Genomic DNA, 19,347 nt, shown 5'->3' on the forward strand with positions numbered 1-19,347 from the left:
TCGGTCCAGCTCGGTGCAGCTCGCGAGCCAAGCACAAATGAGTCACTGCCATGTGGGTCCAACCTCTGCACCAGCGTTAGGAGCGACCAGAGCGGCGGTGATGGCAGGGCGGCTAGGGCGAGTGTCGTGCCGGAGCAGGGAGGGTGCTGCTGGTGGTGAGAACGACCTTGTGCTGCGGGATGGTGAGGAGCAGCGAAGGAAACCTTCGGCTGCTGACCGGCGCTGTTGGCCGTTGGCGCTAGGGCACGTCTCCATGGACGAGGATGAGGAAGAGGGTGCAGGTGGTGGCGCGGTGTCCAGTGGAGGGGGCTAGCAGCGATGTGAGGAGAGGAGCGAGAAGAACGGCGAGCGAAATCGGGACGGCGGCGGTGGGTGTTCTGCTTGGCGGCGGCTGGCATGGTGGCTAGCTCTTTTCTCTCGATCTGGATGGGGAGGAGAAACGTAGGTGACCTAATCTGCCTTGCTCCCTCTTCTAACGGGCCAGAATCAGCCCAATCTCCCACTATGGCCTTCTCTGGTTTTGTAAAAAAAAAATACCGCGAGCTTTCGGGCCGGCCCGAGCCGAGCTGGCCGAGCCAAAAGCCCGCGACGGTCCCAAAATATGGGCTCGGCTCGGTGTGCCTTCTTCGCGGGCCGAGCCAGGCTCGGGGCGAGCCCAAGAAAACTCGGGCCGAGCTAAAAGCTCGGCCCGTTCGTCCAGCCTTATCCACACCCACCTACACACTTCTTTCAGTGCACCCAAAATTCGAACAACAATATCTACATATTCTAGTACAAAAGTTAATGTTTGAGGTTAATATATGTTGTGTTATTTGAAACAAACTAAAGATAAAATTGATTACATTCACATATATTTGCTACCACTTTACTTTTTATAGGCCGCATACTATAAGTTTTATCACTATGCAAAGAATCAAGGACTTTATTCTCAGAGTTACAATCCTACTTGAAGAAATCACACAAATTTATCATATGTAAGAACAATATTAAGGCAACCTCTTCGCAACGAATGAATCAAGGATTTAGGCAGCAGCCTAGTTCATCTCAACAGTCAAGCTTACATCAACAGCAGTATCTGCAATCAGACAGTTCTTCTGAGATTGGAGAAATGATGAAGTTGCAGAAGAAAATGTTCAGTGGAAGACAGGATTCTATGAAAGTTCAGCTAGATTTGTTTTTCAAGACAATGCAACAACTAACTGCTTGTATATCAAATTTGCAAGTAAATCCAGAATTGAACGAATTGCCAGTTCAAACTTTTTTTTCGAGAAAACGCAAAAAGCATTTGTGTTTCATTTCATTGAAAAGATAGAATGTTTGAGGTTACATGCCCCTAAGAGGTGACGCAACAGACAGCCAAAACAAAAACATCACCAAGTGACAAAGTTTTGCCAGCTCAAACTGAAGTTAATCCTAAACAGTGTGGTGCTACTTGTCTAGTGAATCTATCACTACAAGAAGTGGTAAATCAATGGAGCCACTGTTCACTGTTGAAAATTCCTACAAAATTGCATTGTGTACCTCCACGGACGAGAAATTCAGTTCAAACATCACTACAAAAGGAAACTAAAGAAAAAGACAAGGAGCCAGAAACAGTTATTCTTTGAGGTTCTAAAAAAAACAATTTTCACATCTGAATGTACAAATGCTCTATACATGGAATCCAACAAGAACTTTTTATTTGTGTGTAGATTTCAACAAAATTCAGCGTGGCCTGTAACAATTCGACCATTGACAACCGTTACTGAAGGGCCTTCCATGATGCAAGGAGAGGCATAACTAAATGTTTCTTCGTCGCCATCAACATTACCATAAGTACGAATCCCCTGGTTTCCAATAAACATCGGAGATGGTCTTTGAGCCAATATACTTTCTCCTTAGGATTCTTTACGATGCCACATCCTTCGTAAGAAGCTTGAAAACCCATTTACTGAGTAGGGTTGTGTTTTTTAACTTCTTGATCTTGAACGCCAAGACCATCATGATGTTTTGGATGGAAATGCACATTTTATTTGGCTCATCTATATTTATTTATTTCATTGTCTCCTTGCCAAAATAACCTGGATCCGAAATAATCCAATATTTTTTTCACGGTCTCCTTGTCAAAAGAACCTAGATCCAGAATAATCTGATCTATATATGCTTTTGGAACTTTGAAAAAGGATAGCATGTGTATTCAATTGATAAGAACCGGTCTTCTGCCAACAGAAAAGGAGCTTGCCTTTCCAACTTCTCAATTGTTTTCTGGACGCTTTGGACATTTGAGAGTCTAAGATAATGAACTAGAATTCCCAAATACCTCATAGGGAACTAACTTGGTCACAACCGAATAATTCAGTGCATTGAGCGGCAGCTCCCGGTGCTTTAGCAAAGTAGAACAATTCACTTTTATGAAAATTTATTTTGACACCCTAAAGCTGCTCGAATGCCGAGAGTATTATCTTCCTATTATTAGCTTTATCGAAGAGAATTGTTTATCTGCATATTGCAAAAAAAGAGTGGCCACCATCCACTAGGTGTGGCACCACTCCCGGAAATTGAGCGAAGTTTTTCAAACGCTATCACGAATGTCACCATATCTGCCAAAAAGTTAAATAACAATGGGTGATAGTGGGTCCCCTAACAATGTCCCTTTTCAATTGAGAAGTAATGACCTATATCATCATTTCATAGATACACCTATGAAATTATGGACTGACTCGAGTCATTTTTCAGAGAATCCCTTCATTCTCAAAGTCTGTGAGGAAAAGACCATATTATTTAACCTTGTCATAAGCCTTCTCAAAATCAATTTTAGATGTCAGTACAATTTATTTTATTGTGGTGTAATTCATGAAATGCTAGTCAAGTATGCTCTGCGTTGCGTAAAGGCTGGTCGAACCACATGATCTGCCGCCGAAGAAAGGCTAATGGTTGTAATCTCTGACAATTTAAAAGCTGGCATATGTTTCTGCATCCGTTCAGCCTCCTTTGTCTTGGGAGAAAATAAAAGTTCAGCAGGAACAAGTCAATGTACAATTATACAGTATGTTCAGATGGCAGCAACAAGCTCGAGAACAAAACCAGAGCCTTATCTTGATACACCAACCACTAAAGCTGTATGTGTGCCTACCCGAATTATAAGAGTGCGTACCGGATTCCAGCAACAGACGGAATCAAGCATTACTGATGTGAACAAGGTTCTCCGATCATAGAGCAAGCGATCCCGTACGTCCTGAGCAAACCGAACAAGGTTCTCAGGTAAAGCAACTTCCCATCGGGCCTGATTACTTTTCAGAAAAAGAGGAACCTGAGACTGATTGGTCGTGCCTGCATGCTTTGGTGCTTACGCTTGTAAGCTGATTGGTTATCTCTAAAGCTTTGTTTGAGGAACTGATTCTTCATGCCCATGTGCATGAAAGTTGTGTCACTCACTGGCCAAGTGGTGTCAATCAGTAGGGTTGCTTCGTTGGTCCCTAACCTCGTACAGGATTGGCATGCATGCGCATGCCCATGCCCGTTCGATCTGTACCGAGACTAGGTGGAGGGAAACAAGAGGAAGAGACGTGAAATGAGGCTGCTGAAAATGAGCAAGGTTGAGGAAGTCAGCAGCCATGATCCCACAGAGCCACACATTAGGTAACTATTAAGATGCTCCTATCTAAGTTTGCAGCTCATTCGTTGTCCTGGATATATACACATATATATTGTGCAGCTTGGTGGACGCGCAAAACCTGTGGAACCAATGGGAGATCCACTGCCTGATCCTTGCAAGCTTCGTCTTGCAAGTGTTCCTCTTCTCCTTCGCAGGCGTCCGGCTGCGCAGCTCCTCCCGTGTGGTGGGTGTGGTCCTGTGGCTGGGCTACATGTCGGCCGACTCGGTTGCCGTGTTCGTCCTGGGCCATCTCTCCGTCCACACTGGTGGCCCCAACCACCAGCTCCTTATTTTCTGGGCGCCCTTCGTGCTCCTTCACCTGGGCGGGCAGGACACCATCACAGCTTTCTCCATGCAAGACAACGTTCTTTGGATGCGCCACCTGCTGGGCTTCGCCTCGCAGCTGGGGCTGGCCGTCTTCGTCGTCTCCAAGTCGCCCTGGCCAGACCGCTGGCTCCTCACCTCTACACTGCTCATGTTCGTGTCGGGGTGCATCAAGTATGGCGAGCGCATCTACTGTCTCGCCACCGCCAACCCAGGGCAGCTCATGAAAGAGTTCCTGGGCGGCTTTGAAGACCGCATACGCTCCATCAAGGAGTTGCAAACAATCGCCAGACAAGGCCTGGGGTCTTATCTCAGTAGCCGTACTTTCACCGAGGTGTCGCTGAATCCTGCCATGGACATCATGTCCACGGACATCCTACCCAACTACGACTGGTCCGTCTCTCGCGACATCTTCTCTGACCTCTACTCGAAACAGGTTGATTCTTCCGTGCCACAGTACCGCAGCAGCGCCTACATCTTCGCCGAGGACAGGCTCTGGATATGCTACCAACGCCTCTACACAAAGGCCACCTTCCGTCTCTGTCCTGCTGGCGCATTGCTCCATCTCATCGCATTTCTCTCCACCTCGGCGGCCATGGCACTTTTCTTCATGGCTGCCAAAAGTGGCCAGCTCCAGCACTATGGTGGAGCTGACATTGCTGTGTCCGGCGTCTTGCTCGTAGGAGCCGTCACCTTGGAGGCAGCCTCATTCGTCATGTCCATGTTCTCTCGTGAAGACCTCTGGAGGCACCCGTTCTGCTGGTCTGGCAACCACACCGTCATCCTCTGTGTGTTCTTCATCACTTGCGGGACTTGTGCTGATTTACTGAGGAAGAGGTGGAGGAGACCCCAGTGGTCCAGAACACTAGTGCAGTACAACATCATCACAGGTTGCGTCAAGAGAGCCTCGATGGTGCCGAGATGGATCGTCGAACGCCTGAGCGCGAGCGCCCCTGGCATCGAGCGCATCCCCGTTACCAACGACCTCAAGAACCTGGTCATCAAGAATCTGCTAGACAATACGATGATGTCGACAGACTTCACCAGCTCGCGGGGAGAGGTGGCGCTGGGGAGGAAGCGGAGGACTGCTGCCGATGAGGTACAAGCTCCAGCTGCTAAGAGTCTGTCAGAGAAGGTCCTAAGCGAGAGTGTGAAGGAGGTGGATTTCCCGACCAGCGTTCTCATTTGGCATATTGCCACGGACATACGCTTCTTCACCGATGCTGGTTGTGATGCTTCCGCTGATAAGACAATTAGCAGGCAGCTCTCAAATTACATCATGTACCTCATCTTCAAGTGCGACGTGATGCTTAGCAGCAATTCCAAGTTCCTGCTTCGTAAAGCTCGTGATGAGATCACCCTCACTCTCAAAAAGGCTGGGCCCCTGGGACGAGATGACAGCCAGCACGACGCCGATAAATTATCGTGGAACAAGAAGACGGCGGGCACAGCCATGGCCGTGCGACACCTGGTGAACTCACCGCTGTTTGTGCAGGCATGCTCCGGAATGGACATATCGGTGCCGTTCAACCCTAGCACTGCCGATATCCTCGGTGACCCCGTGTTGCCTCGTGCGTTCAAGGTGGCCGAGGCACTGGCCAGCATCCCAGAAGCCGATCGCTGGGACATCATCGTCGACGTCTGGCTGGAGATGCTCTACTACATTGCGCCTCGCTGCGGGGCCGCATTCCATCGCAACCATCTCAACACTGGTGGGGAGTTCATCACGCATGTCCTCGTAGTAATGTACAGCATAGGCCCCCTCGGCTATCACCCAAGTCTGCTCAAGTTTGGACCTCACTAGTAGGTTGCCTGGTGTACCTACGAGCTCTTCTCCACTTGGTATACTTAGCTTACATATGTGCCACTGCCACTTGTATGCTCTATATGTATTTTTCCTCTCCCGGTGTACTATACTGTATTTCTTTGTGTATTGTCGATTGGAGTTTGAATTTTATCAAGACTAACTGTCACACTAGTTACTGTATGAAATATGAAATGTCATTTTCTGTTTGTAACCTCCCCAAAAGCAGTTCTTTTTTGTTCAGTGTGATATATGTTCAGATGGTATAAATTAATAGAAATAGGTTCCACAACCACGGGAATAACTGGCGCTGGCTACAAGATCGTCTCCGTAGTGCCATGTACAAAACGTTTGTTAGTTGCATGGAGCATATAATAAGCATTAAGTTTGGTATTTGAGGTTTATATGAACAAAACGTTCAATTGCAGCCTAAATCTAGAAGAGGGGACTCGAAAGCTAATGCCAAAGGTGGAAAACATGGCAGAATTTAACTCATGAAAGAGGATATATGCAGCTTGCTCAGCAGACCACTTGACTTAAATTTGTGTCAGAAAACACAAGAGAAACCAAACTTTTTCCTAGGAATGTCAATCAACATTCAATCAACTACAAGCCCAACAAATAGACCAAAGTTTCAGTTAGGATCGAAAAACCAATTCGACTGAAACAGGTTTCCACATATTTGGGGGGCTAATTTCACCTCGGGGAGGGGCTGTGGCTTTTGATCCCACGCAGTTGCTGGTCAAGGGTGCGAATCCCAATGTCGGAGAAGGACTGGCGCAACACCCTGAGGTACACAGTGGCAGCATGGCAGGCGGCACGGTGGGTGTGGAACAGTGGAAGTGACTATCAATGCTAGGGGTTCGTTTGTGAAGCCAGGCAAAGAGTTAGTCGGAGGGTACGATAGTAAAAGAAGGATATGCATTTTCATTTGCAAGAATCTTGTAGCAGACAGCGTGAATCAGGCGGATGCAGTCACCTAATCCCCATGGAAAAGTTTACACAAATTAAGTAGCAGACAGGGATGTAATGATATATAGTGAATCAGGTGTCAGGCTGCCAGCAATTGCCTAGTGACATGATGCCAAAGGTAGAAAATATGGTTGTGCCATACAAAATGTACTACGGAGTACTAAAGTTGAGCAGTACGCATTTAACTCGTATATAACACGGATGTATGGGGAACATCTATTTGGCAGTCATATGATGCTTTGTTAAGCAGTGACCACCGCCCCTCCTCCGTTTTTAGCTGATATTTGAAATACATTCAAACTAGGGGGTTCACCTTCAAGTAGGGAACTCAAATTTGGAAGTTACATGCTGGTGTAAATACCCGATGAACGCCATCTGGAAGCTGTGTGTGCATGATTTACAGCCCTTAATTGACAGCATGCATGACAAGCTTTCTGGATGGCGCGCTGGGCTCCTATCCAAAGGTGATCGCCTGGTGCTCATCAAATCTGTCCTCGTCGCAACACCCATTCACATCCTGCTTGCTACTGGTGTCCCCAAACCCATCAAAGAAGCCATTATCAAATGTCAGAGGTCATTCTTCTGGGCTTCAGGTCGAGATAACGGCGGTGGCAGTTGTGCTGTTGCTTGGAACGAGGTTTGCCACCCCACCGAGTTTGGTGGTCTCGGCGTGCTGGACATCAAACGCATGGGCTGGGCACTCAGAGCCAGATGGTCGTGGCTCAAGCGAACTGACGCTTCGAAGCCCTGGAGGAACTTTCCTATCAAAACAAACAAACACGTCGACGCCCTCGTCCACGCTGCTACCGCAGTTCATCTAGGAAATGGTACCAATGTCCTCTTTTGGTCTGATCGTTGGATTGAGGGACAAAGCATTAGTGACCTTGCTCCCGACGTCGTTGCTGGAGTCAACCGGTGGGCTGTCCGCAGTAGAAAGGTAGCCTCTGCCCTTCCCCAAAATGCTTGGGTCAACGACATATCCGGTGCGCTCTCTGCCGATGCTCTTGATCAGTTCCTAGACCTGGCTGAACTGCTATCTACTCAACATGTCTCTGAAACTGAGGATTCCTTCTCCTGGAACTTCTCCACTTCAGGGGAGTACACAGCCAAATATGCATACTCAGCCCTTTTTGAGGGCATGACAAAGCATCCGCATCATGAGTCCATCTGGAAATGTTGGGCGCCTCTCAGATGCAAAGTGTTTGCCTGGCTCGCCTCTCTTGACCGCTGCTGGACTGCCGAGCGACGTATGCGCCATGGCCTGTCCACTGACGACACATGTGCCCTTTGTGACCAAGAGTCTGAATCCATTGCTCATCTAATGATCCAGTGCTCTTTCTCACAGCAAATTTGGTTTGACGTCTGCTCCCAGCTGAACATTACAACCTGCATCCCATGTCGCGACGATGACTTCAACTCCTGGTTTGAAACAGCGGTGGCCAATGCTTCCCCCGACACCCAAAGCGGAGCCAAATCAATCCCGATCCTCACCATGTGGAGGCTTTGGAAGACGCGCAATGATGTCGTCTTCAACAATGTCGCCCCTAGGCGGCATGATCTAGTTCTTTCCATTTTGGCAGAAGCTAAGCTCTGGCTTCTTGCAGGTGCTAGGGCACTGCGCCGGTTGCCTCTCCATACCAGGCCTCCCGATGATAGCTTGCCACAGCACCTGCAGGCCTAACAAAGCTAGCTGCCTGTAGCCCCTGTATAGTTCTTTCTTTTACTTTCTTTCAGTTTTTTCATAGCTTTGCTACAACCCTGTATGCTCCCGCCTTCTCAGCGGTTTTCTCTAATATATAACAATGTTTAAAATAGCCGGCTACAGGATATAGCCGCGGCCTCCCCAAACAGCTATAGCCCGGCTATAGCCTGGCTACAGCCGGCTATTTAAGGACTTTAACACCTTTTAGCGGGCTAATGCAGTTAGCCGCACCATGCGGGAGAAGGCTATAGCGGGCTATAGCCCGGCTATAGTCGGCTATTTTAAACTATGATATATAATGATGCACGCCTAGGCATGTGTTCGAGAAAAAAAAAATACTCGATGAACACATGCCAAGTTGTCCTATCTACGCCACTACATTTGGTCCATGCTAGTGTAAATTCACCCAGATTTGCATCGTCCTAGAAAGTGTAATCAGATGAAAAGTAGCACCCTCACAAAATACGCCTCAAATCAAAGCAATCTACGAGCAAGCAAGACACGAGAGCACTGATCAAATTAGAAGATGAGGAAATGGGTGAGCCTTACATACCCTGATGTTCTGGGAACAAGCACTTGGTTGAAGAAGGCAGCAGCGGAGCTGGCTGTATCCTGCATTGCAGTTTGCAGTTTCTCTATTCTTGAGAAGTTGGCTGTATCCTTCATTGCTTTCTGTATCAATAGATAATTCTATGCACCTTCGGGGACCCTGCCTTCTCTAGCCGCGCTGGTGCTGAAGCTAGGGTTTAACACAAACTGGTAGAAGTCTCAACCTGGCCTCTTCAGCTTCAAACTGTAAACCACAGGTAAAATTAGTGTAATTTGTTCTTCATGACTTAAATTTGTCACAAAGATCCATGAAATTCATAGCCCAACATGTCATCAAGTACCTAATGATAGAATAACAAGTCGCATAGCCCACAACTGGTCCAATAGGTTCTCAGTTCAGATTAATGGAAAGAACCTTCTCTCACATTGGCCTATAAGACTGTTGACAAAACTACATCAGAATTTGTACTGTTTAAGATAAGCAGAGATGAGAGCTAGCAGCACACTGTGAATCACATTTATCAAAGTACAGTGTATACCATGTACAACGCAGGCATTTAAAACCTTGTAGGTTTGATATACCCAAGAGAAGGAGCCAGGTAATCACCAGAAAACCGTTCATAATTTTGCTATCTTACAAAATGTTTCCGATTCGCATTTGCTCGCTGTTGCACAAGATAGTTGCATTTCTTTCCCTTCTGCGGCGGGCAATCCTGCCCCTTTTCTCTCTCTCTTGCGTGCGAAGGAGTTGGCACAAGCAGAGTTGGCTATGGCGCGTGACAAAATAGCTGCGGAGCAAGCCTCTGCCAAGTTGCAGACGCAGACCGAGGCAGAGAAGTCTTCGGAAGCTCCCGAGGGACGGGCTTCCCCCACACCAGCGGGATCTGGTGAGGGGAATGGGGCTGGCAAGCGGCCGATCAAGAAAAGGAAGACTCTGAAAACAAGGGTGCCAGTTGGCACGTCAATGGTAACCCGCCAAGCACGGGCACGAGGAAGGGTTTCCCAATGAGAGCCCTCTTTTGGAATATTCGTGGGTTTGGCCGCAAGGGGCAGCGAACCATGCTCAAGGACTACTTAAGGATTCACAGGATAGATGTGGTGTGCCTTCAAGAAACTATCAAGAACGACTTCACGGACCAAGAGCTCAGGAGTTTGGAGGTGGGTGAGAATTTTTTCTGGTGTTGGCTTCCAGCCAATGGTCATTCGGGCGGTATTCTGCTTGGCTTCAGGGACAGTGTGTTTGATGTTGGAGCTGTGGACATGGGCAATTACTTCCTCAACGCTACTATCCTTTGCAAGGCTGACAGAACTAAGCTGATGATCATGGGGATCTACGGCCCAGCCGATCATGCACGCTCCAATGACTTCCTCTCTGAAATCTCCCAGAAGATAGCTCAGGTGGAGGTGCCGATCCTCATGGGAGGGGACTTTAACCTACTAAGGGATGCAGAGGACAAGAATAATAACAGGATCACCTGGGCCAGATTGGACGCTTTTAATGACGCCATCGCTCGTTGGGGCCTTCGGGAAGTACCGAGATCAGGGGCGAGGTACACTTGGACTAATAAACAGTTGAACCCGGTTCGCTGTGTGCTTGATAGGGTCTTTATTGCTCCAGCTTTGGACCTTCAATTCCCTCTGTGTTCTTTGGTGGCGGAAACAAGTTTGGGTTCTGACCACACACCGCTTATTTTCGACAGCGGACAGGAGGTGATTTGCAAGAGCAACAGGTTCTTCTTTGAAACGGGCTGGTTGGAAAGAGAGAATTTTTGGGGGACCTTGTCCTCTTTCTGGGAGAGCCTTTCTTGCTCGGTCGGAGGAAGGGATATCCTCGACTGGTGGAAGTTTATGAGCTCGGGACTCCGGCAAAAGCTTAAAGGGTGGAGTTCCAATAACGGCAGAGAGGCGAAGCAGCACAAACAAGCGTTGTTGACCCAGATCAAGGGGTTGGACGAGAAAGCTGACTCCTTTGGCCTTGAAGGCGAGGAATGGGCCTACCGTTACCATCTTGAAGAGCAACTCCTAGAGATCTTCAGAGAAGAGGAGGAATATTGGCGGCAAAGGGGAAGAGTCAGATGGTTACTTCAAGGAGATGCGAACACTGCCTACTTTCATGCGGTCGCCAATGGGAGGCGCAGAAAATGCAGTATTACTCGCCTCATCTCGCCCGAGGGGCCTATCACGGACAAACATCTTATCCAGGAACATATTTATGACTTCTATCGGGGTCTGATGGGATCCACTGAACCCAGAGGTTGCTCCCTGGCCGCCAGAACTTGGGGTACGGAGGCCAGAGTGTCCAGAGCCGAGAATGAAGAACTCTTGAGGACATATTCGGAGGCTGAGTTGGAGCAGATCATGTGTGAGATGAAATCGGATACTGCTCCGGGCCCGGACGGCTTTCCAACTCTTTTCTTCAAGAAATTTTGGCAGTTGGTCAAACACGGGGTGCTGCATATTGTGAACGACTTCTTACTGGGAAGAATCGATATCGCTAGGCTCAACTTTGGGGTGCTTTCCCTGATTCCGAAGGTTCCGGGTGCTGACCACATCTCTCAATTCATCCCCATTGCCCTTATCAATGTGATTTTTAAAATTGTTTCCAAAGCAGTGGCCTTTAAACTCGATCCTATTGCCAACAGAGTCATTAGCCCTAATCAAACAGCCTTTATCAAAGGGAGATTCATCCTGGATGGAGTCCTCGCCCTGCATGAAACTGTGCATGAGATGCGGAAACAGAAATCAGCTGGCATCCTGCTGAAGATTGATTTCGAGAAGGCTTACGATAGAGTGAACTGGGAGTTCCTCTCCGAGGTGCTTAGATGTAAAGGGTTTGACTTAGGGGTGGTGCATCGCATCAATCAACTTGTCAGAGGCGGACAGACCGCGATCTCTATTAATGGTGAGGTTGGCCCTTTCTTTCGAAACCGTCGAGGAGTGCGGTAGGGAGACCCGCTCTCCCCCCTGCTCTTCAACTTTATGGTGGAGGCCCTCTCGGCCATTCTGACCAGAGCCTGTGAAGCGGGTCACATCCAGGGCGTGATCCCGCATCTGATCCCTGGAGGGCTCACCCACCTGCAGTACGCCGACGATACTATCATCTTGATCAACGATGACACCCAGATAGCTAACCTCAAGTTCCTGCTGATGTGTTTCGAAGATATGTCGGGTCTTAAGATCAATTACCACAAGTCTGAAGTGATCGTGATGGGCAGAGATACTTCGAGACAGCAAGTTGTGGCGGACTCCCTGAATTGCAAGCTAGGGACGTTCCCATTCATATACCTTGGGCTCCCAATCTCAGATGGGAAGCTTACCATGGAGCAATGGCTGTTCCTCGTTAGAAAGCTTGCTGCCAAGGTGGAGCCTTGGTGGGGCAAATTCATGTCCTCTGGGGGAAGATTGATCTTGTCGAATTCGTGCCTCGCCAACCTCCCTACTTTTGCCATGGGGCTGTTCCTTCTTCAGGACGGCATTCACTCCAAATTTGACTCGCACCGTGCTAGATTCTATTGGGAGGGTGTCGGCCCTAAACGTAGATACCACTTGGTGAATTGGCCCGCGGTCTGCCGTCCCAAAGCCTTTGGGGGGCTGGGCATTACAAACTCCAGGCTTATGAATGTGGCCCTGATGTTAAAATGGGTTTGGAAGCTGTACCAACCATCAGTCGCTATTTGGGCTAAGATCATAAAAGCCAAGTACCCGACCGCGGAGGATATCTTTGCAGGTACCACCACTTCGCGATCTCAGTTTTGGCGCAGCCTCCATAAAATCAAGCATTTCTTCAAGCTGGGTGCTACTCATGTCGTCAAGAGCGGAAATCGCACTAGCTTTTGGTCGGATCATTGGGCGGGACAATTGCCCCTCACAGAGCGGTTCCCGAGGCTTTTCAGTATCTGTCTTGATCAAGCCTCCTCGGTTGCTCAGGTCTGCGGGGGTCTGCGCCCAATCCGTTTCGGCGCCACCTTGATCAGGAGAACGTTAACAGTTGGCAGGAACTCAGAGAGTTGATTGATAACACCACCCTTTCTAGCGGTCCTGGCGAGGTTGTCTGGAACCTAGAGCAGTCCGGGACATACTCTGTCAGCTCTATGTATGCGAAGCTGTCGCAAGGGACGACAGTGGCGCATTTTAAGGACGTGTGGGCTGCCAAGATCCCGCTCAAAATTCGCATTTTCTCTTGGCAACTCATTCTGGACAGACTGCCCTCCAGTGCGAATCTGGCTCACATCCATGGCCCTGGTACTGGCCGTTGTGCTCTATGCGGGAGAGAAGAGGGCGCCGATCATATTTTCTTTGCTTGTTCTCCGGCTCTCCTAGCCTGGAGCGTTCTGAGAGAGTTGCTTGAATGCAACTGGAGTCCAGCCTCCTTCGCTCAATTTTTTGCTATCGTCTCTAACTTCTCGGGTAGTTTTAGGCGGTTGGCATGGGTCTTGTTTGTGGCCCAATCTTGGACGCTGTGGACTTGTAGAAATAAGCTTACCATTGAATCTAAAGTTTTATCTCACCCTGCTGATATTGTGTTTAAAACTATGCTTTTTCTACAGCATTGGATGCCGCTGGCGAGAACTAAAGATCTCCCTCACCTCCGGCGGGCCGCAAGCGGATTGAAGAGGATCCACGCCACGTTGCTTGCGCCGGTGCCTTAGCTTTTGGTGTTTCGGTCTGTTAGGGGAGGCCGACCCCACCGTTTCCGTACTTTGGCTAAGCTGTATGCCGCAGCATTGTACTCGTATTGTTGTGAACTCGTTGGGCTTTATTAATTTAAAGTCGGGCACCTCTGTGCCTTTTATCTAAAAAAAATATACCCAAGTTCTAAATGCTTCTTGTTCTCAATCTGACAACAAAATGAAGCTACTTCCGTGAGCGTGTAACGGTTTGAGATTTTCCTGTAGATGCCTCCCATCTTAAGTCTGTATCGAAAAACATGGTCCATTTGCGAGACGTGTCTGATTTAAATCCCTACACAATATACATGAAATTCATACCCCAACATCACAACATGCCATCGATTACATAAGTGTAGAACTAAAAGTTGCATTGCCCACAATTGGCCAGAGAGGTCTCTCAGTGGAAACGCCCTTCGCTCACATTGGCCTAATTTACTCCGTACAATTCTCCAAACTACATCAGAATTTGTACTGGCACAATATGAGCAGCACATCCCAAATGCGGCCCCAAAGCAAAGAAAATAGCCGACCGTGCGAGTATAGAGAGGATGTCTGGCCCAGAGAGGGGTTTGCGAGTGGAGACTGGAGAGGGAATACATACCCTACAGCCCTGGGCATGGGGACTTGGGGATAAGCGGGCGGCGGCGAAGCCAAAGCGTTAGGCGGGGGAGGTGGAGGATTTGTCCATGTCCCGCCGCCGCCGCCTGATGGAGGTGTCTCCCGGATCCCATATGCTCCCGACGCCGCCGGCTTGCCGGGGTTGGGCGGCGAGCGGCGAGGAGGAACAGAAGCCGCGGCTATTTTCTTCTCTTTTTTCTGTCGTGTGGGAAACGATCTTCGCTAATTGAGCAACTCTGTTTTTTTTTGGAAGCACTTCCTCTCTTCATAGTTACATCGTGTTTTAGATGTAGTCGAAATTTAAAAAAATTAAAGTTTAACTAGAAGTAATAATAGAAAAATTATCAACATTCATAAAATCACATTATGTAATTTAAAGATATACTTTATGACTAGTCAATCTTTATAAAGTTTAACTTTTATTAAATTTAGATCGTGAGGTAATTGTCAACACTCGTAATATCACATGTGTATAATTTAAAAATATACTTTGTTACTATCAAACCTTATAAAGTTTACCTTTAGCTTAATTCCAGAAGGCGAGGTAATTTTAAATGGAGTATAACACTTTGATTTCCTCGATGCAATGGACTTAGCTCGACCCGTCCCTGCTCCCTTGACTCGATCACTGTCACTAGCTCAGCACAGTCCATCTCGAGTCTCTGACCAATTGGCTGGTTGGAGTGGCGCAGGGCTAAGGTCGCGCCTAGCTTCAATTTGCTTTTTTCATTTATTTTATTTTATTTTGCAAATGGCAACCTGTGTAGTACTTAAATCTTTTAGGGATTAGCAAGGTCCTGAGGACATGAACTAAGCCATACTCCTTCACTACGAGTCTACAAGAATGATAGATAGCATAGTTCGTCATGTAATGGTTACTCTTATTCTAGCATCTCTTAATATGAGTATTATAAATTTGACGAACCTTCGGCGCGGTTTTTATTTCTTCTATCATAGAAGTGTAGACTGAGCGGTCTACATCTTCATTTTTCAAAATCTTCGCTATCTCCACTAAAAATTGTATCATCAACAACCCGAGAAAGTACTAGATAGGTGTCCATGTGGAAGATGCATTACCACTAAAAATTGTATCATCAAGCTTCTCATTAGGATAGTATTTAGCTTTTAGCAAGCTTCGGTTTCTTATTCAAGGGCATCTGCACACAACCTATTCCTTAATGAGCTACCACACCATCTTCATCCTAGCATATCGGTTCTCTATCGCCAATGAAGGGTGCATACCCATATTGTCATACACATTGAGTTTCGTCTGGTTTGTTCATGGATTCTCCCATCAACATGTCACATGTCTGTGTTCCTTCCAATTCAAGACGTTGCACATAATGTTGGAGGTTTGTGAAAGTATAGAGATGGTAAACCTAGAGGGGGTGAATAGGTTTCTACATATTTTAATTCTTTCTTTGCAATATTAGGCTTTGCGGAATATAAATGTGAGCCTAATGCAAACTAGGTGAAGCAACCTATATAAGGATACAACTAACTCGAGCACGAAGGCTCTCGCAGGCAGTTAAATCACAAGTAAGGAGTTCGGTTAGAGATAACCGATAGCACGCGGAGACGAGAATGTATTCCCGCGTTCCCTTCCTTTGCAAGAAGGTACGTCACGTTTGGAGGGGTGGAGATCCCACGAAGGATTCCCCACGCCACGAAGGCTCACCCTATTCTCCGGAGCCTATCCCACGAAGGAATAGCTCACTCACTTGTGGTAGACTTTGAGATAGCCTTCAAACCTTCACAATCTTGCCCGGAGCAAATCCACAGCCCGGATGCTTCCGGACTCCTCTTGCCCACCTAGGGTTTCCAAGGAACCCTAGGAAGCAAGCTTCTCGATGAATACAAGGGTGAATGAGATTTGACTTGGTAGAACAGTAGATCGGATCCTCCTCTAACGTTTCCCCGGAGGGATTTGAGTTTGGGTGGAGGAGGAGGGAGATCGGAGGCTTTTGGTGTTTCTAGTAATGGAGTAAGAGAGAGAGAGCTCAAGAACAGCTTGTAGTGTAGTGCCTAACTGTTCAGAGGTAGGAGAAGGCCTATTTATAGTGTTCTTCGAAATATGGCCGTTGGTCACTTGCCACCTCATCGTTTCTCCCGACAAACCCGGTCAACCGGACCACTGACCGGACTGTCCGGTGCAGAGGCCAGTCGAACCGGGCCAGGGACCGGACCTGCCGGTCCAGACCGGACGGTAGACCGGATCCCGACCGGGGAACACTTTGCCTCGTCCAGGAGCTCCTCCGGTTGGCGCCCGGTCGACCGGACCGCACGCCGGGCCCGCCGGTATGGGGGCCGGCAGACTGGGCCGAAGACCGGATCACTTAGGCGCTGGTTTGGAGCCCGGTTGGCGCCCGATTGACCGGGTTGCTCGCCGGACTGGCCGGTTGTGTGGCCGGCTGACCGGGCGGCAGACCGGATTTCTGCTGTAGACCCCTTTTTGATTGTTGTTGAAGTGGGGGGTCTCCTTTAGCCTTCTTGTTCCTTTGATACACCATTTATGCCTCTTTTCCTAATACCTGAGATAATCCTTATAAACGTATTAGGTCAAATACTCTAGCACGGTGTCATTGTTACCAAAATAATGGATAAGGGTAAAATACCCTTACAATCTCCCCCTTTTTGGTATACGATGAAAAACCGAGCTAGAGTCACATATAGATATTATGATAAGCTCTAAACCTTGATTCCATATAAGATATTACGACAGCTCCCCCATAATGTGTGCACTTGGAGAATTTGCGTTTGAATGCAAAGTGCAGCATTTGTGGAATATGAGAAGCTCCCCCAATATCTTTAGGAAACAAGCATGGTATGGACAAGTATATCAAGATATATAAGCATAAAGCATGATTATCCTAATAGAGTGATTAAGCATACAAATATTCGTCCATACACGTCCATACACAAATTATTCGAAGTAGCAAATGGTTCTTGAGAAATCAAAGCAAATAAGCACAAGCCATATAAGATTCAAATAAAGCAACTCCCATGGCTTGTGACAATCAAAGAACCTCGTGGTCCTAGACTCTACTCTCTTCTCACCCTTTGGCATCGAAACACCAAAAAGGCGAAGAAAAGAGGAGAGATGCTATCGCACCCATCAATATAACTCATGCCAGGCGGAGTAGGAGCTCTCGCCATCATCGCGCGCAGCCGCATCACCTTCATCCTCATCACCATCATCATCAGTAGGAGTAGGAGCATGAGCAGTCCGAGGAGGAGGGCCACCATGAGCATACATGGATAGGTCGAAGTTCTGGAGCATCTCATCAGTAATGGGAGGCATCTCCCAAGCAGGTGCAACCACAGGCTCCATCTCAGGGCCAGAAGGAGGAACAGGAGCATTCCGTGCAGCCATGAACTCACTCTGTCTCCTCCGTGTCTCCTGGTTCAAAGCAAGACTCTGATGTGCAACATCATTGGTATTCTTGCACATCTGCCACATGCTGGAGAAGAAGCGAGCGGCACAACGCTGGGGCGCCGAGAGTAGCTGGAGCTTGCTGCAGGATCATGGTGTTCCTTGGAACGGCGCTCATTGGAGGGCATCATGGAAGGGACTTCCGGGCGACCGTCCTGAGTAGGGAACCTGAATGGTTCCATGATGACCCTTTCATCAGGAGTGTTGAGAGGAGCAGGAACAATGTAGTTGATGAGCCGCTGAACATACTGAGCATAGTTGGGAGTCATGCGGTCCATAACTGCACGCTTCAGTTCACAGTGAATAAGATCACAACCATCAATCTTCCTTATCCTAGCAGGGTGGCAATAGTACATCAGATTCAGGTGGTAGTTCCTGACTTCACTAGTATCACCTGACTTACTGATGAGACTCTCACGGAACATCTTGGCAAGGACAAGATATGAGTAGTACATCCCGGAGATAGTGGGAGGCCCAGCTGTGGGGTTAGTGGGATATCAAAAGTAGATGTCACCTCTAGTGAGCTTAGGCCGAGTATGAATCATGTACCCTTGAGCACGGCCACCACCAAAACCCATGGCCGCACAGAACTGAGTGTAGGTGCAGGAGTACTTCTCCCTGCCAGTCATCCAAGTCATGGTGCGGTCCTCATCATCATAAAAAGAAGACGGTGCAATGGAATTGATGGACTAGAAGAGGACAATAGGTGGCATCTTATTGTTCATCATCGGGCTTCAGGCACACAAGGTCATATAGTCCCATACCCTTCAAGGTTTCAACCACAAAGCGGTACTTTGTGGCTTCATGTAAGGCAAGCTCTTCAGGATTGATGGCCTTGGGCATCACAACAGCACCATTCTTCATACACTCTCGAGTATTATAGAAACCATCCCATAGGGCTGCTTGTGTCTTGGTCCAGAAGAACTTGTCCCCACCAGTGTAAGTCCGTTGCTCATAGCGATACGGATTCACCGTCCTCACTTCCTGCCAATCACCACGGTGTGCATCCGCAATATTGAAATCTGGCACTATTTCATCATCCGCCTGGGTGGCATGCTTATCCTTTTTCTTACCACCAACTGACTTGCTTCTTCTCCCAGCCGAGCTGCCAGTGTCAGTAGTCTGATGAGTTGCAGTGGGTACGCGACCACTAGTACGGCGGGGTGGATTCTCAGCAGTCCGTCCTCTCTTGGCAACAGTGTCACATGGTTCACCACTCCAACTTCCTGTGAATGAGAGAATAGAGCGAGGATAGCAGTGGGGTAAGTGTACATGTCATCAATAAGAGGGAAGCCAAAAAGCATAGCATATATCCAAGTGTATTGATGAGATTTTGCGAAAACTGGGCGATCCGGCGCACAGGCCGGTCCAACCGGGCGGCAGACCGGATGAGCCGGTTGCCAATCCGGTTGACCGGGCGGCACGCCGGGCCGGCCGGTTGACCGGGCTGGTGACCGGATCTATCGACTTGTGAGGTGTTGCCCAGATTTTCTACCACAAATTCATGCAAAAACTCATAAACTTGAATATAGACTATAGCAATAGAGTGGAGTATGTGCATTGTGTTGTGAGACACTCTAAAGGCATGAGGACTTACAAACCCTAACCCTAACCCTAAAATATCCTCAAAAGTTGTCAAGA

The 19,347-nt window shown here is 48.1% G+C and overlaps 2 protein-coding genes across 3 annotated transcripts; both read left to right on the top strand.

Annotated features, from left to right (window-relative positions):
* Positions 1–3,434: 3,434 nt before the first annotated feature.
* LOC127348443 (uncharacterized) lies at positions 3,435–5,919 on the top strand. Of its 2 annotated transcripts, XM_051374477.1 has the most exons (3): positions 3,435–3,618; positions 3,695–4,292; positions 4,395–5,919. In XM_051374477.1, exons 1-3 carry the CDS (start codon positions 3,551–3,553, stop codon positions 5,760–5,762), a joined length of 2,034 nt encoding a protein of 677 aa, XP_051230437.1. In that variant the 5' UTR covers positions 3,435–3,550; the 3' UTR covers positions 5,763–5,919. The 2 variants fall into 2 exon arrangements, with proteins under 2 accessions (XP_051230437.1, XP_051230433.1); XM_051374473.1 differs by having other exon boundaries at positions 3,695–5,919.
* Positions 5,920–9,754: 3,835 nt separating this feature from the next.
* Positions 9,755–13,558, top strand: LOC127330716 (uncharacterized). Its single transcript, XM_051356841.1, has 5 exons — positions 9,755–9,952; positions 10,033–11,799; positions 12,022–12,712; positions 12,913–13,227; positions 13,533–13,558. The coding sequence occupies exons 1-5, from the start codon at positions 9,755–9,757 to the stop codon at positions 13,556–13,558; spliced, it is 2,997 nt and encodes a 998-aa protein (XP_051212801.1).
* Positions 13,559–19,347: the final 5,789 nt, after the last annotated feature.

Source organism: Lolium perenne, chromosome 1, assembly GCF_019359855.2.
Source record: "Lolium perenne isolate Kyuss_39 chromosome 1, Kyuss_2.0, whole genome shotgun sequence".
Lineage (NCBI taxonomy): Eukaryota > Viridiplantae > Streptophyta > Magnoliopsida > Poales > Poaceae > Lolium > Lolium perenne.

Bases quoted from the DNA above. Each gene is read 5' to 3' on its own strand.
- LOC127330716 (XM_051356841.1), top strand. From the start codon at position 9,755: ATGGCGCGTGACAAAATAGCTGCGGAGCAAGCCTCTGCCAAGTTGCAG. The intron at 11,800-12,021 runs GTGCTTAGATGT...GGTCACATCCAG, and splicing joins ACTGGGAGTTCCTCTCCGAG to GGCGTGATCCCGCATCTGAT. The intron at 13,228-13,532 runs GTACTGGCCGTT...CTTTTTCTACAG, and splicing joins GGCTCACATCCATGGCCCTG to CATTGGATGCCGCTGGCGAG.
- LOC127348443 (XM_051374473.1), top strand. From the start codon at position 3,551: ATGAGGCTGCTGAAAATGAGCAAGGTTGAGGAAGTCAGCAGCCATGAT. The intron at 3,619-3,694 runs GTAACTATTAAG...TATATTGTGCAG, and splicing joins CCCACAGAGCCACACATTAG to CTTGGTGGACGCGCAAAACC.